Genomic DNA, 20000 nt, shown 5'->3' on the forward strand with positions numbered 1-20000 from the left:
AACGCTCCCCGGCCTTGCTGCAGCCCGGTATCATCAACATGATGAAAGGTATGATAAACCCCTGACCTCTAACCCCTGACCTCTCATCTCTATCCCAGCAACAAAAATTATAGAATTCCAGGAACCTTTCCAAAAAAAATACCTGGTTGGAGGTTTTCAAATTCCAGGGAATATTCCAACCGGGACTTCAGGAAAAATGTTGGGGAATTTTATCAGGTATTTAAAGGGAAAATGTGCTACTTACATTTTTGCAACTTTTAAATTAAATTCATGATTATATATCCTTTGATTCTTCAAGAATGTAACTTAAAAATGCCTCATCAGCTTATTTCAACTGTCGTACCCAATGATGTATCTACATCTGGAACTGCTGATGCTATGAGATGCTTTGAAAAGTACAAGTCGGCCATATTGGAACTCCCAATGCAAATGATGTATATACATCTTGAACTGCTGATGCTATGAGAAGGTACAAGTCGGCCATATTGGAACTCCCAACGTCTTTAAGTATTTTTCTTTTTTGTTGTAGAGGGGACAGTAACATTAGTCATCTCTAACAATAATATTTTAAGACAATTTTTTTTTTTTAATATTGATTTTTTGGTATTTGTTAAATTAATGATTAGATAACGATTAATATCATTTCAAAGTATCCATTACAGGTAGACATAATAATAAATGTAGTAACAGAACCCCACGACATCATAAATGTAGGAAAAGAACCCCACGACATCATAAATGTAGTAACAGAACCCCACGACATCATAAATGTAGTAACAGAACCCCACGACATCATAAATGTAGTAAAAAGAACCCCATGACATCATAAATGTAGTAAAAGAACCCCACGACATCATAAATGTAGGAAAAGAACCCCACAACATCATAAATGTAGTAAAAGAACCCCACAGTAGAGGTGTAGACATTAAACAGAACCCCACAGTAGAGGTGTAGACGTAATAAATGTAGTAACAGAACCCCACAGTAGAGGTGTAGACATAATAAATGTAGTAACAGAACCCCACAGTAGAGGTGCAGACATAATAAATGTAGTAACAGAACCCCACAGTAGAGGTGTAGACATAATAAATGTAGTAACAGAACCCCACAGTAGATGTGTAGACATAATAAATGTAGTAACAGAACCCCACAGTAGAGGCGTATACATAATAAATGTAGTAACAGAACCCCACAGTAGAGGTGTAGACATAATAAATGTAGTAACAGAGCCCCACAGTAGAGGTGTAGACATAATAAATGTAGTAACAGAGCCCCACAGTAGAGGTGTAGACATAATAAATGTAGTAACAGAACCCCACAGTAGAGGTGTAGACATAATAAATGTAGTAACAGAGCCCCACAGTAGAGGCGTAGACATAATAAATGTAGTAACAGAGCCCCACAGTAGAGGTGTAGACATTAAACAGAACCCCACAGTAGAGGTGTAGACATAATAAATGTAGTAACAGAACCCCACAGTAGATGTGTAGACATAATAAATGTAGTAACAGAACCCCACAGTAGAGGTGTAGACATAATAAATGTAGTAACAGAACCCCACAGTAGAGGTGTAGACATTAAACAGAACCCCACAGTAGAGGTGGAGACATAATAAATGTAGTAACAGAGCCCCACAGTAGAGGTGTAGACATAATAAATGTAGTTACAGAACCCCACAGTAGAGGTGTAGACATTAAACAGAACCCCACAGTAGAGGTGTAGACATAATAAATGTAGTAACAGAACCCCACAGTAGAGGTGGAGACATAATAAATGTAGTAACAGAACCCCACAGTAGAGGTGTAGACATAATAAATGTAGTAATAGAACCCCACAGTAGAGGTGGAGACATAATAAATGTAGTAACAGAACCCCACAGTAGAGGTGTAGACATAATAAATGTAGTAACAGAACCCCACAGTAGAGGTGTAGACATTAAACAGAACCCCACAGTAGAGGTGGAGACATAATAAATGTAGTAACAGAGCCCCACAGTAGAGGTGTAGACATAATAAATGTAGTTACAGAACCCCACAGTAGAGGCGTAGACATAATAAATGTAGTAACAGAACCCCACAGTAGAGGTGTAGACATAATAAATGTAGTAACAGAACCCCACAGTAGAGGTGGAGACATAATAAATGTAGTTACAGAACCCCACAGTAGAGGTGTAGACATTAAACAGAACCCCACAGTAGAGGTGGAGACATAATAAATGTAGTAACAGAACCCCACAGTAGAGGTGTAGACATAATAAATGTAGTAACAGAACCCCACAGTAGAGGTGTAGACATTAAACAGAACCCCACAGTAGAGGTGGAGACATAATAAATGTAGTAACAGAGCCCCACAGTAGAGGTGTAGACATAATACATGTAGTTACAGAACCCCACAGTAGAGGTGTAGACATTAAACAGAACCCCACAGTAGAGGTGTAGACATAATAAATGTAGTAACAGAACCCCACAGTAGAGGTGGAGACATAATAAATGTAGTAACAGAACCCCACAGTAGAGGTGTAGACATAATAAATGTAGTAATAGAACCCCACAGTAGAGGTGGAGACATAATAAATGTAGTAACAGAACCCCACAGTAGAGGTGTAGACATAATAAATGTAGTAACAGAACCCCACAGTAGAGGTGTAGACATTAAACAGAACCCCACAGTAGAGGTGGAGACATAATAAATGTAGTAACAGAGCCCCACAGTAGAGGTGTAGACATAATAAATGTAGTTACAGAACCCCACAGTAGAGGTGGAGACATAATAAATGTAGTAACAGAGCCCCACAGTAGAGGTGTAGACATAATAAATGTAGTTACAGAACCCCACAGTAGAGGTGTAGACATTAAACAGAACCCCACAGTAGAGGTGTAGACATAATAAATGTAGTAACAGAACCCCACAGTAGAGGTGGAGACATAATAAATGTAGTAACAGAACCCCACAGTAGAGGTGTAGACATAATAAATGTAGTAATAGAACCCCACAGTAGAGGTGGAGACATAATAAAAGTAGTAACAGAACCCCACAGTAGAGGTGTAGACATAATAAATGTAGTAACAGAACCCCACAGTAGAGGCGTAGACATAATAAATGTAGTAACAGAGCCCCACAGTAGAGGTGTAGACATAATAAATGTAGTAACAGAACCCCACAGTAGAGGCGTATACATAATAAATGTAGTAACAGAACCCCACAGTAGAGGTGTAGACATTAAACAGAACCCCACAGTAGAGGTGTAGACATAATAAATGTAGTAACAGAACCCCACAGTAGAGGCGTATACATAATAAATGTAGTAACAGAACCCCACAGTAGAGGTGTAGACATTAAACAGAACCCCACAGTAGAGGTGTAGACATTAAACAGAACCCCACAGTAGAGGTGTAGACATAATAAATGTAGTAACAGAACCCCACAGTAGAGGTGTAGACATAATAAATGTAGTAACAGAGCCCCACAGTAGAGGTGGAGACATAATAAATGTAGTAACAGAACCCCACAGTAGAGGTGTAGACATAATAAATGTAGTAACAGAACCCCACAGTAGATGTGTAGACATAATAAATGTAGTAACAGAACCCCACAGTAGAGGCGTATACATAATAAATGTAGTAACAGAACCCCACAGTAGAGGTGTAGACATAATAAATGTAGTAACAGAACCCCACAGTAGAGGTGTAGACATTAAACAGAACCCCACAGTAGAGGTGGAGACATAATAAATGTAGTAACAGAGCCCCACAGTAGAGGTGTAGACATAATAAATGTAGTTACAGAACCCCACAGTAGAGGTGGAGACATAATAAATGTAGTAACAGAGCCCCACAGTAGAGGTGTAGACATAATAAATGTAGTAACAGAACCCCACAGTAGAGGTGTAGACATAATAAATGTAGTAACAGAACCCCACAGTAGAGGTGTAGACATAATAAATGTAGTAACAGAACCCCACAGTAGATGTGTAGACATAATAAATGTAGTAACAGAACCCCACAGTAGAGGTGTAGACATAATAAATGTAGTAACAGAGCCCCACAGTAGAGGTGTAGATTCAGTATTACTGTCTCCAGGAGGTCTCTATAGATTATAGATGTTATACTGTCTCCAGGAGGTCTCTATAGATTATAGATGTTAAACTGTCTCCAGGAGGTCTCTATAGATTATAGATGTTATACTGTCTCCAGGAGGTCTCTATAGATTATAGATGTTAAACTGTCTCCAGGAGGTCTCTATAGATTATAGATGTTATACTGTCTCTAGGAGGTCTCTATAGATTATAGATGTTAAACTGTCTCCAGGTGGTCTCTATAGATTATAGATGTTAAACTGTCTCCAGGAGGTCTCTATAGATTATAGATGTTAAACTGTCTCCACGAGGTCTCTATAGATTATAGATGTTATACTGTCTCTATAGATTATAGATGTTAAACTGTCTCTATAGATTATAGATGTTATACTGTCTCTATAGATTATAGATGTTATACTGTCTCCAGGAGGTCTCTATAGATTATAGATGTTATACTGTCTCCAGGAGGTCTCTATAGATTATAGATGTTGTGCTGTCTTTCCTCTAGGGAACTCTGTCGTCAGTCTGTCTCCTAAAGGCCAGGGTGGTCTCTATAGCAACACTTCCACTCTCCAGGGCTTCCTGGGTCGGCACAAAGACCTGCTGAATAACTCATCCCCAGGCCCGTACCCCGGGAAACCCAAACCCCACCCCCTCAGCCTCAACGACGTAGAGGTCAGCGTTACCGCCGACAACGGCAAACCCCACCCCCGGCCCGTCCGGCCCCGCTTCCAAACCCCGCGCCCTATGGAAGAAGAGCGTGGAGACGCTGAAACAAGGACCAATCCCGTTGTCCGGTCCCGCCGGTGGTCCCGCCCCCGGATCCGCTGGCTCCGCCTCTGTCCCGGGCCATGCAACAATGAAGAGCCAGCGCTACCTTCCTGAAGACCCGCCCCATTCCGACATTTCCGAGTGTTCCAGCCGGCCCCCCTCCTACATGGAATTCGATCTGGGGGGGCCCAGGATGGGGATGGGGGGGTTCAAACCCCCAAAAGACGGGCTGAAGAAACGCCCGGTGGGCGGGGTGGGAGGTGTCGGAGGAGGAGGCGGCGGCAGCGGGAGGAGTCACGAGAAGATCTATTCCATAGACTCAGACCAGGCCAGTCTACACTCCGCCCCGCTCTACCAGAGAGACAGCCTCCAGGAACCGCCCGACGTCACACACACGCACCCCGACCTCAGACACTCTCACTCGGAGCACTCCAACACCGTGGACGCTTCCGTCCTGCAGCTGAGCGCCAGTCTGCTGCACCACAGCCACTCTGCCGACGCTGACCTCCATTCTCTGAAGGACAACAAGTACAGCACCTACAAACACACCAGCACTGGAGCTGCCTCCTCAGGCAAAGACAAGAGCAGTAAGTATTAATGTAGTATTACTGTAGTAGTATAGAAGTATTACTGTAGTTTTACTGTAGTATAGTTATAGTATTATAGAAGTACAGCACCTACAAACACACCAGCACTGGAGCTGCCTCCTCAGGCAAAGACAAGAACAGTAAGTATTCATGTAGTATTACTGTATTATTATAGAAGTATTACTGTAGTTTTACTGTAGTATTGCTATAGTATTATAGAAGTACATCACCTACTGACACACCAGCACTGGAGCTGCCTCCTCAGGCAAAGACAAGAGCAGTAAGTATTAATGTAGTATTACTGTAGTAGTATAGAAGTATTACTGTAGTTTTACTGTAGTATAGCTATAGTATTATAGAAGTACATCACCTACCAACACACCAGCACTGGAGCTGCCTCCTCAGGCAAAGACAAGAGCAGTAAGTATTCATGTAGTATTACTGTAGTAGTATAGAAGTATTACTGTAGTTTTACTGTAGTATAGCTATAGTATTATAGAAGTACAGCACCTACAAACACAACAGCACTGGAGCTGCCTCCTCAGGCAAAGACAAGAGCAGTAAGTATTCATGTAGTATTACTGTAGTAGTATAGAAGTATTACTGTAGTTTTACTGTAGTATAGCTATAGTATTGTAGCTGCCTTCTCCCTCAATGACAAGAGCAGTAAGTATTACTGTAGTATTACTGTATTATAACTATAGTATTATGGAAATGTTACTGTAGTATTAATGTAGTAAAGCTGTAGTATTATAGAACATAGAAGAATAGAACTGTAGTACTGTAGTATAACTATAGTATTATAGAAGTACATAATCTACAAACACACCAACATTAGAGCTGCCTCCTCCAGCAAGGACAAGTACAGTAGGTATTACTGTAGTATTACTGTAGTATAATGGTTGTATAACTGTAGTACTGTAGTATAATTATAGTATTATAGAAGTACAACACCTACAAACACAACAACACTGGAGCTGCCTCCTCCAGCAAGGACAAGTACAGTAGGTATTACTGTAGTATTACTGTAGTATAATGGTTGTATAACTGTAGTACTGTAGTAAAACTATAGTATTATAGAAGTACATCACCTACAAACACAACAACACTGGAGCTGCCTCCTCCAGCAAGGACAAGTACAGTAGGTATTACTGTAGTATTACTGTAGTATAATGGTTGTATAACTGTAGTACTGTAGTAAAACTATAGTATTTTAGAAGTACATCACCTACAAACACAACAACACTGGAGCTGCCTCCTCCAGCAAGGACAAGTACAGTAAGTATTACTGTAGTATTACTGTAGTATTACTGTAGTGTAATATAATTATTACTGTGGTATTTCAGTATTATAATTCTAGTATTATAGAAGTATTACTGCAGTATAGCTGTAGTATTATAGAAGTATTATATAATTATTACTGTGGTATTACAGTGCTATAGCTGTAGTTATAGAAGTATTATATAATTATTACTGTGGTGTTACTGTAGTATAGCTGTAGTATTATAGAAGTATTATATAATTATTACTGTGGTATTACTGTAGTATAATTCTAGTATTATAGAAGTATTACTGTAGTATAGCTGTAGTGTTATAGAAGTATTATATAATTATTACTGTGGTGTTACTGTAGTATAGCTGTGGTATTATATAAGTATTACTGTGGTATAATGGTTGTATAACTGTAGTACTGTAGTAAAACTATAGTATTATAGAAGTACCACACCTACAAACACAACAACACTGGAGCTGCCTCCTCCAGCAAGGACAAGAACAGTAGGTATTACTGTAGTATTACTGTAGTATAATGGTTGTATAACTGTAGTACTGTAGTATTATTATAGTATTATAGAAGTACAACACCTACAAACACAACAACACTGGAGCTGCCTCCTCCAGCAAGGACAAGAACGGTAAGTATTACTGTAGTATAACTATAGTACTATAGAGGTATTAATATAGTATAACTATGGTATTATAGAAGTAGTAATGTGATATAACTAGAGTTCTATAGAGGTATTAATATAGTATAACTATGGTATTATAGAAGTAGTAACGTGATATAACTAGAGTACTATAGCGATATTAATATAGTATACCTATGGTATTATACAAGTAGTAATGTGGTATAACTAGAGTACTATAGAGGTATTAATATAGTATACATATGGTATTATAGAAGTAGTAATGTGGTATAACTAGAGTACTATAGAAGTATTAATATAGTATACCTATGGTATTATAGAAGTAGTAATGTGGTATAACTAGAGTACTTTAGAGGTATTAATATAGTATAACTATAGTTCTATAGAGGTATTAATATAGTATACCTATGGTATTATAGAAGTATTAATGTGGTATAACTAGAGTACTATAGAGTTATTAATATAGTATAACTAGAGTACTATAGAGGTATTAATATAGTATAACTATGGTATTATAGAAGTAGTAATGTGGTATAACTAGAGTACTTTAGAGGTATTAATATAGTATAACTATAGTTCTATAGAGGTATTAATATAGTATACCTATGGTATTATAGAAGTATTAATGTGGTATAACTAGAGTACTATAGAGGTATTAATATAGTATAACTAGAGTACTATAGAGGTATTAATATAGTATAACTATGGTATTATAGAAGTAGTAATGTGGTATAACTAGAGTACTATAGAGGTATTAATATAGTATAACTATAGTACTATAGAGGTATTAATATAGTATACCTATGGTATTATAGAAGTAGTAATGTGGTATGACTAGAGTACTATAGAGGTATTAATATAGTATAACTATAGTTCTATAGAGGTATTAATATAGTATAACTATGGTATTATAGAAGTAGTAATGTGGTATAACTATAGTTCTATAGAGGTATTAATATAGTATAACTATGGTATTATAGAAGTAGTAATGTGATATAACTAGAGTACTATAGAGGTATTAATATAGTATACCTATGGTATTATAGAGGTATTAATATAGTATAACTATAGTACTATAGAGGTATTAATATAGTATAACTATGGTATTATAGAGGTATTAATATAGTATAACTAGAGTACTATAGAGGTATCAATATAGTTTAACTATGGTATTATAGAAGTAGTAATGTGTTATAACTAGAGTACTTTAGAGGTATTAATATAGTATAACTATGGTATTATAGAAGTAGTAATGTGATATAACTAGAGTACTTTAGAGGTATTAATATAGTATAACTATAGTACTATAGAGGTATTAATATAGTATAACTATAGTACTATAGAGGTATTAATATAGTATACCTATGGTATTATAGAAGTAGTAATGTAGTATAACTATAGTTCTATAGAGGTATTAACATAGTATAACTATGGTATTATAGAAGTAGTAATGTGATATAACTAGAGTACTTTAGAGGTATTAATATAGTATAACTATAGTACTATAGAGGTATTAATATAGTATAACTATAGTACTATAGAGGTATTAATATAGTATAACTAGAGTACTATAGAGGTATTAATATAGTATAACTATGGTATTATAGAAGTAGTAATGTGGTATGACTAGAGTACTATAGAGGTATTAATATAGTATACCTATGGTATTATAGAAGTAGTAATGTGGTATAACTAGAGTACTATAGCGGTATTAATATAGTATAACTATGGTATTATAGAAGTAGTAATGTGATATAACTAGAGTACTATAGCGGTATTAATATAGTATACCTATGGTTTTATAGAAGTAGTAACGGTATTAAATGTCTACCGTGTTCTGTGGTAATCAGCACCATGTTCTGTGGTAATCAGCACCATGTTCTGTGGTAATCAGCACCATGTTCTGTGGTAATCAGCACCATGTTCTGTGGTAATCAGCACCATGTTCTGTGGTAATCAGCACCATGTTCTGTGGTAATCAGCACCATGTTCTGTGGTAATCAGCACCGTGTTCTGTGGTAATCAGCACCATGTTCTGTGGTAATCAGCACCATGTTCTGTGGTAACCAGCACCATGTTCTGTGGTAATCAGCACCATGTTCTGTGGTAATCAGCACCATGTTCTGTGGTAATCAGCATGTTATAAATGTCTACCGTGTTCTGTGGTAATCAGCACCATGTTCTGTGGTAACCAGCACCATGTTCTGTGGTAATCAGCACCATGTTCTGTGGTAATCAGCACCATGTTCTGTGGTAATCAGCATGTTATAAATGTCTACCGTGTTCTGTGGTAATCAGCACCATGTTCTGTGGTAATCAGCACCATGTTCTGTGGTAATCAGCACCATGTTCTGTGGTAATCAGCACCATGTTCTGTGGTAATCAGCACCATGTTCTGTGGTAATCAGCACCATGTTATAAATGTCTACCGTGTTCTGTGGTAATCAGCACCGTGTTCTGTGGTAATCAGCACCATGTTCTGTGGTAATCAGCACCATGTTCTGTGGTAATCAGCACCATGTTCTGTGGTAATCAGCACCATGTTCTGTGGTAATCAGCACCATGTTCTGTGGTAATCAGCACCATGTTCTGTGATAATCAGCACCATGTTCTGTGGTAATCAGCACCATGTTCTGTGGTAATCAGCACCATGTTCTGTGGTAATCAGCACCATGTTATAAATGTCTACCGTGTTCTGTGGTAATCAGCACCGTGTTCTGTGGTAATCAGCACCATGTTCTGTGGTAATCAGCACCATGTTCTGTGGTAATCAGCACCATGTTCTGTGGTAATCAGCACCATGTTCTGTGTAATCAGCACCATGTTCTGTGGTAATCAGCACCATGTTCTGTGGTAATCAGCACCATGTTCTGTGGTAATCAGCACATGTTATAAATGTCATGTTCTGTGGTAATCAGCACCATGTTCTGTGGTAATCAGCACCATGTTCTGTGGTAATCAGCACCATGTTCTGTGGTAATCAGCACCATGTTCTGTGGTAATCAGCACCATGTTCTGTGGTAATCAGCACCATGTTCTGTGGTAATCAGCACCATGTTCTGTTAATCAGCACCATGTTCTGTGGTAATCAGCACCATGTTCTGTGGTAATCAGCACCATGTTCTGTGGTAATCAGCACCATGTTCTGTGGTAATCAGCACCGTGTTCTGTGGTAATCAGCACCATGTTCTGTGGTAATCAGCACCATGTTCTGTGGTAATCAGCATGTTATAAACCATGTTCTGTGGTAATCAGCACCATGTTCTGTGGTAATCAGCACCATGTTCTGTGGTAATCAGCACCATGTTCTGTGGTAATCAGCACCATGTTCTGTGGTAATCATGTTATAAAGCACCATGTTCTGTGGTAATCAGCACCATGTTCACCATGTTCTGTGGTAATCAGCACCATGTTCTGTGGTAATGCACCATGTTCTGTGGTAATCAGCACCATGTTCTGTGGTAATCAGCACCATGTTCTGTGGTAATCAGCACCATGTTCTGTGGTAATCAGCACCATGTTCTGTGGTAATCAGCACCATGTTCTGTGGTAATCAGCACCATGTTCTGTGGTAATCAGCACCATGTTCTGTGGTAATCAGCACCATGGTAATCAGCACCATGTTCTGTGATAATGTTCCACCATGTTCTGTGGTAATCAGCACCATGTTCTGTGGTAATCAGCACCATGTTCTGTGGTAATCAGCACCATGTTCTGTGGTAAAGCACCATGTTCTGTGGTAATCAGCACCATGTTCTGTGGTAATCAGCACCATGTTCTGTGGTAATCAGCACCATGTTCTGTGGTAATCAGCACCATGTTCTGTGGTAATCAGCACCATGTTCTGTGGTAATCAGCACCATGTTCTGTGGTAATCAGCACCATGTTCTGTGGTAATCAGCACCATGTTCTGTGGTAATCAGCACCATGTTCTGTGGTAATCAGCACCGTGTTCTGTGGTAATCAGCATGTTATAAATGTCTACCGTGTTCTGTGGTAATCAGCACCATGTTCTGTGGTAATCAGCACCATGTTCTGTGGTAATCAGCACCATGTTCTGTGGTAATCAGCACCATGTTCTGTGGTAATCAGCACCATGTTCTGTGGTAATCAGCACCATGTTCTGTGGTAATCAGCACCATGTTCTGTGGTAATCAGCACCATGTTCTGTGGTAATCAGCACCATGTTCTGTGGTAATCAGCACCATGTTCTGTGGTAATCAGCACCATGTTCTGTGGTAATCAGCACCATGTCTACCGTGTTCTGTGGTAATCAGCACCATGTTCTGTGGTAATCAGCACCATGTTCTGTGGTAATCACCATGTTCTGTGGTAATCAGCACCATGTTCTGTGGTAATCAGCACCATGTTCTGTGGTAATCAGCACCATGTTCTGTGTAATCAGCACCATGTTCTGGTAATCAGCACCATGTTCTGTGGTAATCAGCACCATGTTCTGTGGTAATCAGCACCATGTTCTGTGGTAACCACCATGTTCTGTGGTAATCAGCACCATGTTCTGTGGTAATCAGCACCATGTTCTGTGGTAATCAGCACCATGTTCTGTGGTAATCAGCACCATGTTCTGTGGTAATCAGCACCATGTTCTGTGGTAATCAGCACCATGTTCTATGGTAATCAGCACCATGTTCTGTGGTAATCAGCACCATGTTCTGTGGTAATCAGCACCATGTTCTGTTAATCAACCATGTTCATGTTCTGTGGTAATCAGCACCATGTTCTGTGGTAATCAGCACCATGTTCTGTGGTAATCAGCACCATGTTCTGTGGTAATCAGCACCATGTTCTGTGGTAATCAGCACCATGTTCTGTGGTAATCAGCACCATGTTCTGTGGTAATCAGCACCATGTTCTGCACCATGGTAATCAGCACCATGTTCTGTGGTAATCACCATGTTCTGTGGTAACCATGTTCTGTGGTAATCAGCACCATGTTCTGTGGTAATCAGCACCATGTTCTGTGGTAATCAGCACCATGTTCTGTGGTAATCAGCACCATGTTCTGTGGTAATCAGCACCATGTTCTGTGGTAATCAGCACCATGTTCTGTGGTAATCAGCACCATGTTCTGTGGTAATCAGCACCATGTTCTGTGGTAATCAGCACCATGTTCTGTGGTAATCAGCACCATGTTCTGTGGTAATCAGCACCATGTTCTGTGGTAATCAGCATGTTATAAATGTCTACCGTGTTCTGTGGTAATCAGCACCATGTTCTGTTAATAAATGTCACCGTGTTCTGTGGTAATCAGCACCATGTTCTGTGGTAATCAGCACCATGTTCTGTGGTAATCAGCACCATGTTCTGTGGTAATCAGCATGTTTTCAGCACCATGTTCTGTGGTAATCAAATGTCTCAGCACCATGTTCTGTGGTAATCAGCACCATGTTCTGTGGTAATCAGTAATCACCATGTTCTGTGGTAATCAGCACCATGTTCTGTGGTAATCAGCACCATGTTCTGTGGTAATCAGCACCATGTTCTGTGGTAATCAGCACCATGTTCTGTGATAATCAGCACCATGTTCTGTGGTAATCAGCACCATGTTCTGTGGTAATCAGCATGTTATAAATGTCTACCGTGTTCTGTGGTAATCAGCACCATGTTCTGTGGTAATCAGCACCATGTTCTGTGGTATTCAGCACCATGTTCTGTGGTAATCAGCACCTTGTTCTGTGGTAATCAGCACCATGTTCTGTGGTAATCAGCACCATGTTCTGTGGTAATCAGCACCATGTTCTGTGGTAATCAGCACCATGTTCTGTGGTAATCAGCACCATGTTCTGTGGTAATCAGCACCATGTTCTGTGGTAATCAGCACCGTGTTCTGTGGTAATCAGCACCATGTTATAAATGTCTACCGTGTTCTGTGGTAATCAGCACCATGTTCTGTGGTAATCAGCACCATGTTCTGTGGTAATCAGCACCATGTTCTGTGGTAATCAGCATGTTTTAAATGTCTACCGTGTTCTGTGGTAATCAGCACCATGTTCTGTGGTAATCAGCACCATGTTCTGTGGTAATCAGCACCATGTTCTGTGGTAATCAGCACCATGTTCTGTGATAATCAGCACCGTGTTCTGTGGTAATCAGCACCTTGTTCTGTGGTAATCAGCATGTTATAAATGTCTACCATGTTCTGTAGTAATCAGCACCATGTTATAAATGTCTACCATGTTCTGTGGTAATCAGCATATTATAAATGTCTACCGTGTTCTGTGGTAATCAGCATGTTTTAAATGTCTACCGTGTTCTGTGGTAATCAGCACCATGTTCTGTGGTAATCAGCACCATGTTCTGTGGTAATCAGCACCGTGTTCTGTGGTAATCAGCACCATGTTCTGTGGTAATCAGCACCATGTTCTGTGGTAATCAGCACCATGTTCTGTGGTAATCAGCACCATGTTCTGTGGTAATCAGCACCATGTTCTGTGGTAATCAGCACCATGTTCTGTGGTAACCAGCACCATGTTCTGTGGTAATCAGCATGTTATAAATGTCTACCGTGTTCTGTGGTAATCAGCATGTTATAAATGTCTACCGTGTTCTGTGGTAATCAGCACCATGTTCTGTGGTAATCAGCACCGTGTTCTGTGGTAATCAGCACCGTGTTCTGTGGTAATCAGCACCATGTTCTGTGGTAATCAGCACCATGTTCTGTGGTAATCAGCACCATGTTCTGTGGTAATCAGCACCGTGTTCTGTGGTAATCAGCACCGTGTTCTGTGGTAATCAGCACCATGTTCTGTGGTAATCAGCACCATGTTCTGTGGTAATCAGCACCATGTTCTGTGGTAATCAGCACCATGTTCTGTGGTAATCAGCACCATGTTCTGTGGTAATCAGCACCATGTTCTGTGGTAATCAGCACCATGTTCTGTGGTAATCAGCATGTTATAAATGTCTACCGTGTTCTGTGATAATCAGCACCATGTTCTGTGATAATCAGCACCGTGTTCTGTGGTAATCAGCACCATGTTCTGTGGTAATCAGCACCATGTTCTGTGGTAATCAGCATGTTATAAATGTCTACCGTGTTCTGTGGTAATCAGCACCATGTTCTGTGGTAATCAGCACCATGTTCTGTGGTAATCAGCACCATGTTCTGTGGTAATCAGCATGTTTTAAATGTCTACCGTGTTCTGTGGTAATCAGCACCATGTTCTGTGGTAATCAGCACCATGTTCTGTGGTAATCAGCACCATGTTCTGTGGTAATCAGCACCATGTTCTGTGGTAATCAGCACCATGTTCTGTGGTAATCAGCACCATGTTCTGTGATAATCAGCACCATGTTCTGTGGTAATCAGCACCATGTTCTGTGGTAATCAGCATGTTATAAATGTCTACCGTGTTCTGTGGTAATCAGCACCATGTTCTGTGGTAAATCAGCACCATGTTCTGTGGTATTCAGCACCATGTTCTGTGGTAATCAGCACCTTGTTCTGTGGTAATCAGCACCATGTTCTGTGGTAATCAGCACCATGTTCTGTGGTAATCAGCACCATGTTCTGTGGTAATCAGCACCATGTTCTGTGGTAATCAGCACCATGTTCTGTGGTATTCAGCACCATGTTCTGTGGTAATCAGCACCGTGTTCTGTGGTAATCAGCACCATGTTATAAATGTCTACCGTGTTCTGTGGTAATCAGCACCATGTTCTGTGGTAATCAGCACCATGTTCTGTGGTAATCAGCACCATGTTCTGTGGTAATCAGCATGTTTTAAATGTCTACCGTGTTCTGTGGTAATCAGCACCATGTTCTGTGGTAATCAGCACCATGTTCTGTGGTATTCAGCACCATGTTCTGTGGTAATCAGCACCGTGTTCTGTGGTAATCAGCACCGTGTTCTGTGGTAATCAGCACCTTGTTCTGTGGTAATCAGCATGTTATAAATGTCTACCATGTTCTGTAGTAATCAGCACCATGTTATAAATGTCTACCATGTTCTGTGGTAATCAGCATATTATAAATGTCTACCGTGTTCTGTGGTAATCAGCATGTTTTAAATGTCTACCGTGTTCTGTGGTAATCAGCACCATGTTCTGTGGTAATCAGCACCATGTTCTGTGGTAATCAGCACCGTGTTCTGTGGTAATCAGCACCATGTTCTGTGGTAATCAGCACCATGTTCTGTGGTAATCAGCACCATGTTCTGTGGTAATCAGCACCATGTTCTGTGGTAATCAGCACCATGTTCTGTGGTAATCAGCACCATGTTCTGTGGTAACCAGCACCATGTTCTGTGGTAATCAGCATGTTATAAATGTCTACCGTGTTCTGTGGTAATCAGCATGTTATAAATGTCTACCGTGTTCTGTGGTAATCAGCACCATGTTCTGTGGTAATCAGCACCGTGTTCTGTGGTAATCAGCACCGTGTTCTGTGGTAATCAGCACCATGTTCTGTGGTAATCAGCACCATGTTCTGTGGTAATCAGCACCATGTTCTGTGGTAATCAGCACCGTGTTCTGTGGTAATCAGCACCATGTTCTGTGGTAATCAGCACCATGTTCTGTGGTAATCAGCACCATGTTCTGTGGTAATCAGCACCATGTTCTGTGGTAATCAGCACCATGTTCTGTGGTAATCAGCACCATGTTCTGTGGTAATCAGCACCATGTTCTGTGGTAATCAGCATGTTATAAATGTCTACCGTGTTCTGTGATAATCAGCACCATGTTCTGTGATAATCAGCACCGTGTTCTGTGGTAATCAGCACCATGTTCTGTGGTAATCAGCACCATGTTCTGTGGTAATCAGCATGTTATAAATGTCTACCGTGTTCTGTGGTAATCAGCACCATGTTCTGTGGTAATCAGCACCATGTTCTGTGGTAATCAGCACCATGTTCTGTGGTAATCAGCACCGTGTTCTGTGGTAATCAGCACCATGTTCTGTGGTAATCAGCATGTTATAAATGTCTACCGTGTTCTGTGGTAATCAGCACCATGTTCTGTGGTAATCAGCACCATGTTCTGTGGTAATCAGCACCATGTTCTGTGGTAATCAGCACCATGTTCTGTGGTAATCAGCATGTTATAAATGTCTACCGTGTTCTGTGATAATCAGCACCATGTTCTGTGGTAATCAGCACCGTGTTCTGTGGTAATCAGCATGTTATAAATGTCTACCGTGTTCTGTGGTAATCAGCACCATGTTCTGTGGTAATCAGCACCATGTTCTGTGGTAATCAGCACCATGTTCTGTGATAATCAGCACCATGTTCTGTGGTAATCAGCACCATGTTCTGTGGTAATCAGCACCATGTTCTGTGTTAATCAGCACCATGTTCTGTGGTAATCAGCACCGTGTTCTGTGGTAATCAGCACCATGTTCTGTGGTAACCAGCACCATGTTCTGTGGTAATCAGCACCATGTTCTGTGGTAATCAGCACCGTGTTCTGTGGTAATCAGCACCGTGTTCTGTGGTAATCAGCACCATGTTCTGTGGTAATCAGCACCGTGTTCTGTGGTAATCAGCACCATGTTCTGTGATAATCAGCACCATGTTCTGTGGTAATCAGCACCATGTTCTGTGGTAATCAGCATGTTATAAATGTCTACCGTGTTCTGTGGTAATCAGCACCATGTTCTGTGGTAAATCAGCACCATGTTCTGTGGTATTCAGCACCATGTTCTGTGGTAATCAGCACCTTGTTCTGTGGTAATCAGCACCATGTTCTGTGGTAATCAGCACCATGTTCTGTGGTAATCAGCACCATGTTCTGTGGTAATCAGCACCATGTTCTGTGGTAATCAGCACCATGTTCTGTGGTATTCAGCACCATGTTCTGTGGTAATCAGCACCGTGTTCTGTGGTAATCAGCACCATGTTATAAATGTCTACCGTGTTCTGTGGTAATCAGCACCATGTTCTGTGGTAATCAGCACCATGTTCTGTGGTAATCAGCACCATGTTCTGTGGTAATCAGCATGTTTTAAATGTCTACCGTGTTCTGTGGTAATCAGCACCATGTTCTGTGGTAATCAGCACCATGTTCTGTGGTATTCAGCACCATGTTCTGTGGTAATCAGCACCGTGTTCTGTGGTAATCAGCACCGTGTTCTGTGGTAATCAGCACCTTGTTCTGTGGTAATCAGCATGTTATAAATGTCTACCATGTTCTGTAGTAATCAGCACCATGTTATAAATGTCTACCATGTTCTGTGGTAATCAGCATATTATAAATGTCTACCGTGTTCTGTGGTAATCAGCATGTTTTAAATGTCTACCGTGTTCTGTGGTAATCAGCACCATGTTCTGTGGTAATCAGCACCATGTTCTGTGGTAATCAGCACCGTGTTCTGTGGTAATCAGCACCATGTTCTGTGGTAATCAGCACCATGTTCTGTGGTAATCAGCACCATGTTCTGTGGTAATCAGCACCATGTTCTGTGGTAATCAGCACCATGTTCTGTGGTAACCAGCACCATGTTCTGTGGTAATCAGCATGTTATAAATGTCTACCGTGTTCTGTGGTAATCAGCATGTTATAAATGTCTACCGTGTTCTGTGGTAATCAGCACCATGTTCTGTGGTAATCAGCACCGTGTTCTGTGGTAATCAGCACCGTGTTCTGTGGTAATCAGCACCATGTTCTGTGGTAATCAGCACCATGTTCTGTGGTAATCAGCACCATGTTCTGTGGTAATCAGCACCGTGTTCTGTGGTAATCAGCACCGTGTTCTGTGGTAATCAGCACCATGTTCTGTGGTAATCAGCACCATGTTCTGTGGTAATCAGCACCATGTTCTGTGGTAATCAGCACCATGTTCTGTGGTAATCAGCACCATGTTCTGTGGTAATCAGCACCATGTTCTGTGGTAATCAGCATGTTATAAATGTCTACCGTGTTCTGTGTGATAATCAGCACCATGTTCTGTGATAATCAGCACCGTGTTCTGTGGTAATCAGCACCATGTTCTGTGGTAATCAGCACCATGTTCTGTGGTAATCAGCATGTTATAAATGTCTACCGTGTTCTGTGGTAATCAGCACCATGTTCTGTGGTAATCAGCACCATGTTCTGTGGTAATCAGCACCATGTTCTGTGGTAATCAGCACCGTGTTCTGTGGTAATCAGCACCATGTTCTGTGGTAATCAGCATGTTATAAATGTCTACCGTGTTCTGTGGTAATCAGCACCATGTTCTGTGGTAATCAGCACCATGTTCTGTGGTAATCAGCACCATGTTCTGTGGTAATCAGCACCATGTTCTGTGGTAATCAGCATGTTATAAATGTCTACCGTGTTCTGTGATAATCAGCACCATGTTCTGTGGTAATCAGCACCGTGTTCTGTGGTAATCAGCATGTTATAAATGTCTACCGTGTTCTGTGGTAATCAGCACCATGTTCTGTGGTAATCAGCACCATGTTCTGTGGTAATCAGCACCATGTTCTGTGATAATCAGCACCATGTTCTGTGGTAATCAGCACCATGTTCTGTGGTAATCAGCACCATGTTCTGTGTTAATCAGCACCATGTTCTGTGGTAATCAGCACCGTGTTCTGTGGTAATCAGCACCATGTTCTGTGGTAACCAGCACCATGTTCTGTGGTAATCAGCACCATGTTCTGTGGTAATCAGCACCGTGTTCTGTGGTAATCAGCACCGTGTTCTGTGGTAATCAGCACCATGTTCTGTGGTAATCAGCACCGTGTTCTGTGGTAATCAGCACCGTGTTCTGTGGTAATCAGCACCGTGTTCTGTGGTAATCAGCACCATGTTCTGTGGTAATCAGCACCATGTTCTGTGGTAATCAGCACCGTGTTCTGTGGTAATCAGCACCGTGTTCTGTGGTAATCAGCACCATGTTATAAATATCTACCGTGTTCTGTGGTAATCAGCACCATGTTCTGTGGTAATCAGCACCATGTTCTGTGGTAATCAGCACCATGTTCTGTGGTAATCAGCATGTTTTAAATGTCTACCGTGTTCTGTGGTAATCAGCACCATGTTCTGTGGTAATCAGCACCATGTTCTGTGGTATTCAGCACCATGTTCTGTGGTAATCAGCACCGTGTTCTGTGGTAATCAGCACCGTGTTCTGTGGTAATCAGCACCTTGTTCTGTGGTAATCAGCATGTTATAAATGTCTACCATGTTCTGTAGTAATCAGCACCATGTTATAAATGTCTACCGTGTTCTGTGGTAATCAGCATGTTTTAAATGTCTACCGTGTTCTGTGGTAATCAGCACCATGTTCTGTGGTAATCAGCACCATGTTCTGTGGTAATCAGCACCGTGTTCTGTGGTAATCAGCACCATGTTCTGTGGTAATCAGCACCATGTTCTGTGGTAATCAGCACCATGTTCTGTGGTAATCAGCACCATGTTCTGTGGTAATCAGCACCATGTTCTGTGGTAATCAGCACCATGTTCTGTGGTAACCAGCACCATGTTCTGTGGTAATCAGCATGTTATAAATGTCTACCGTGTTCTGTGGTAATCAGCATGTTATAAATGTCTACCGTGTTCTGTGGTAATCAGCACCATGTTCTGTGGTAATCAGCACCGTGTTCTGTGGTAATCAGCACCGTGTTCTGTGGTAATCAGCACCATGTTCTGTGGTAATCAGCACCATGTTCTGTGGTAATCAGCACCATGTTCTGT

The 20000-nt window shown here is 40.8% G+C and overlaps 1 protein-coding gene across 1 annotated transcript in view; it reads left to right on the forward strand.

Moving 5' to 3' along the window:
* The window catches only part of LOC118382932 (glutamate receptor ionotropic, NMDA 2A-like), an 86593-nt gene that overhangs the window by 60743 nt on the left and 5850 nt on the right, over positions 1–20000 (forward strand). Inside the window, 3 exon segments of the mRNA XM_052517659.1 lie at positions 1–48; positions 4584–4770; positions 4772–5433. The exon segment at positions 1–48 is cut by the window's left edge and continues 136 nt beyond it. Of these exon segments, the coding sequence (XP_052373619.1) occupies positions 1–48; positions 4584–4770; positions 4772–5433 (897 nt within the window).

This window comes from Oncorhynchus keta, unplaced genomic scaffold (genome assembly GCF_023373465.1).
Source record: "Oncorhynchus keta strain PuntledgeMale-10-30-2019 unplaced genomic scaffold, Oket_V2 Un_scaffold_9288_pilon_pilon, whole genome shotgun sequence".
NCBI lineage: Eukaryota > Metazoa > Chordata > Actinopteri > Salmoniformes > Salmonidae > Oncorhynchus > Oncorhynchus keta.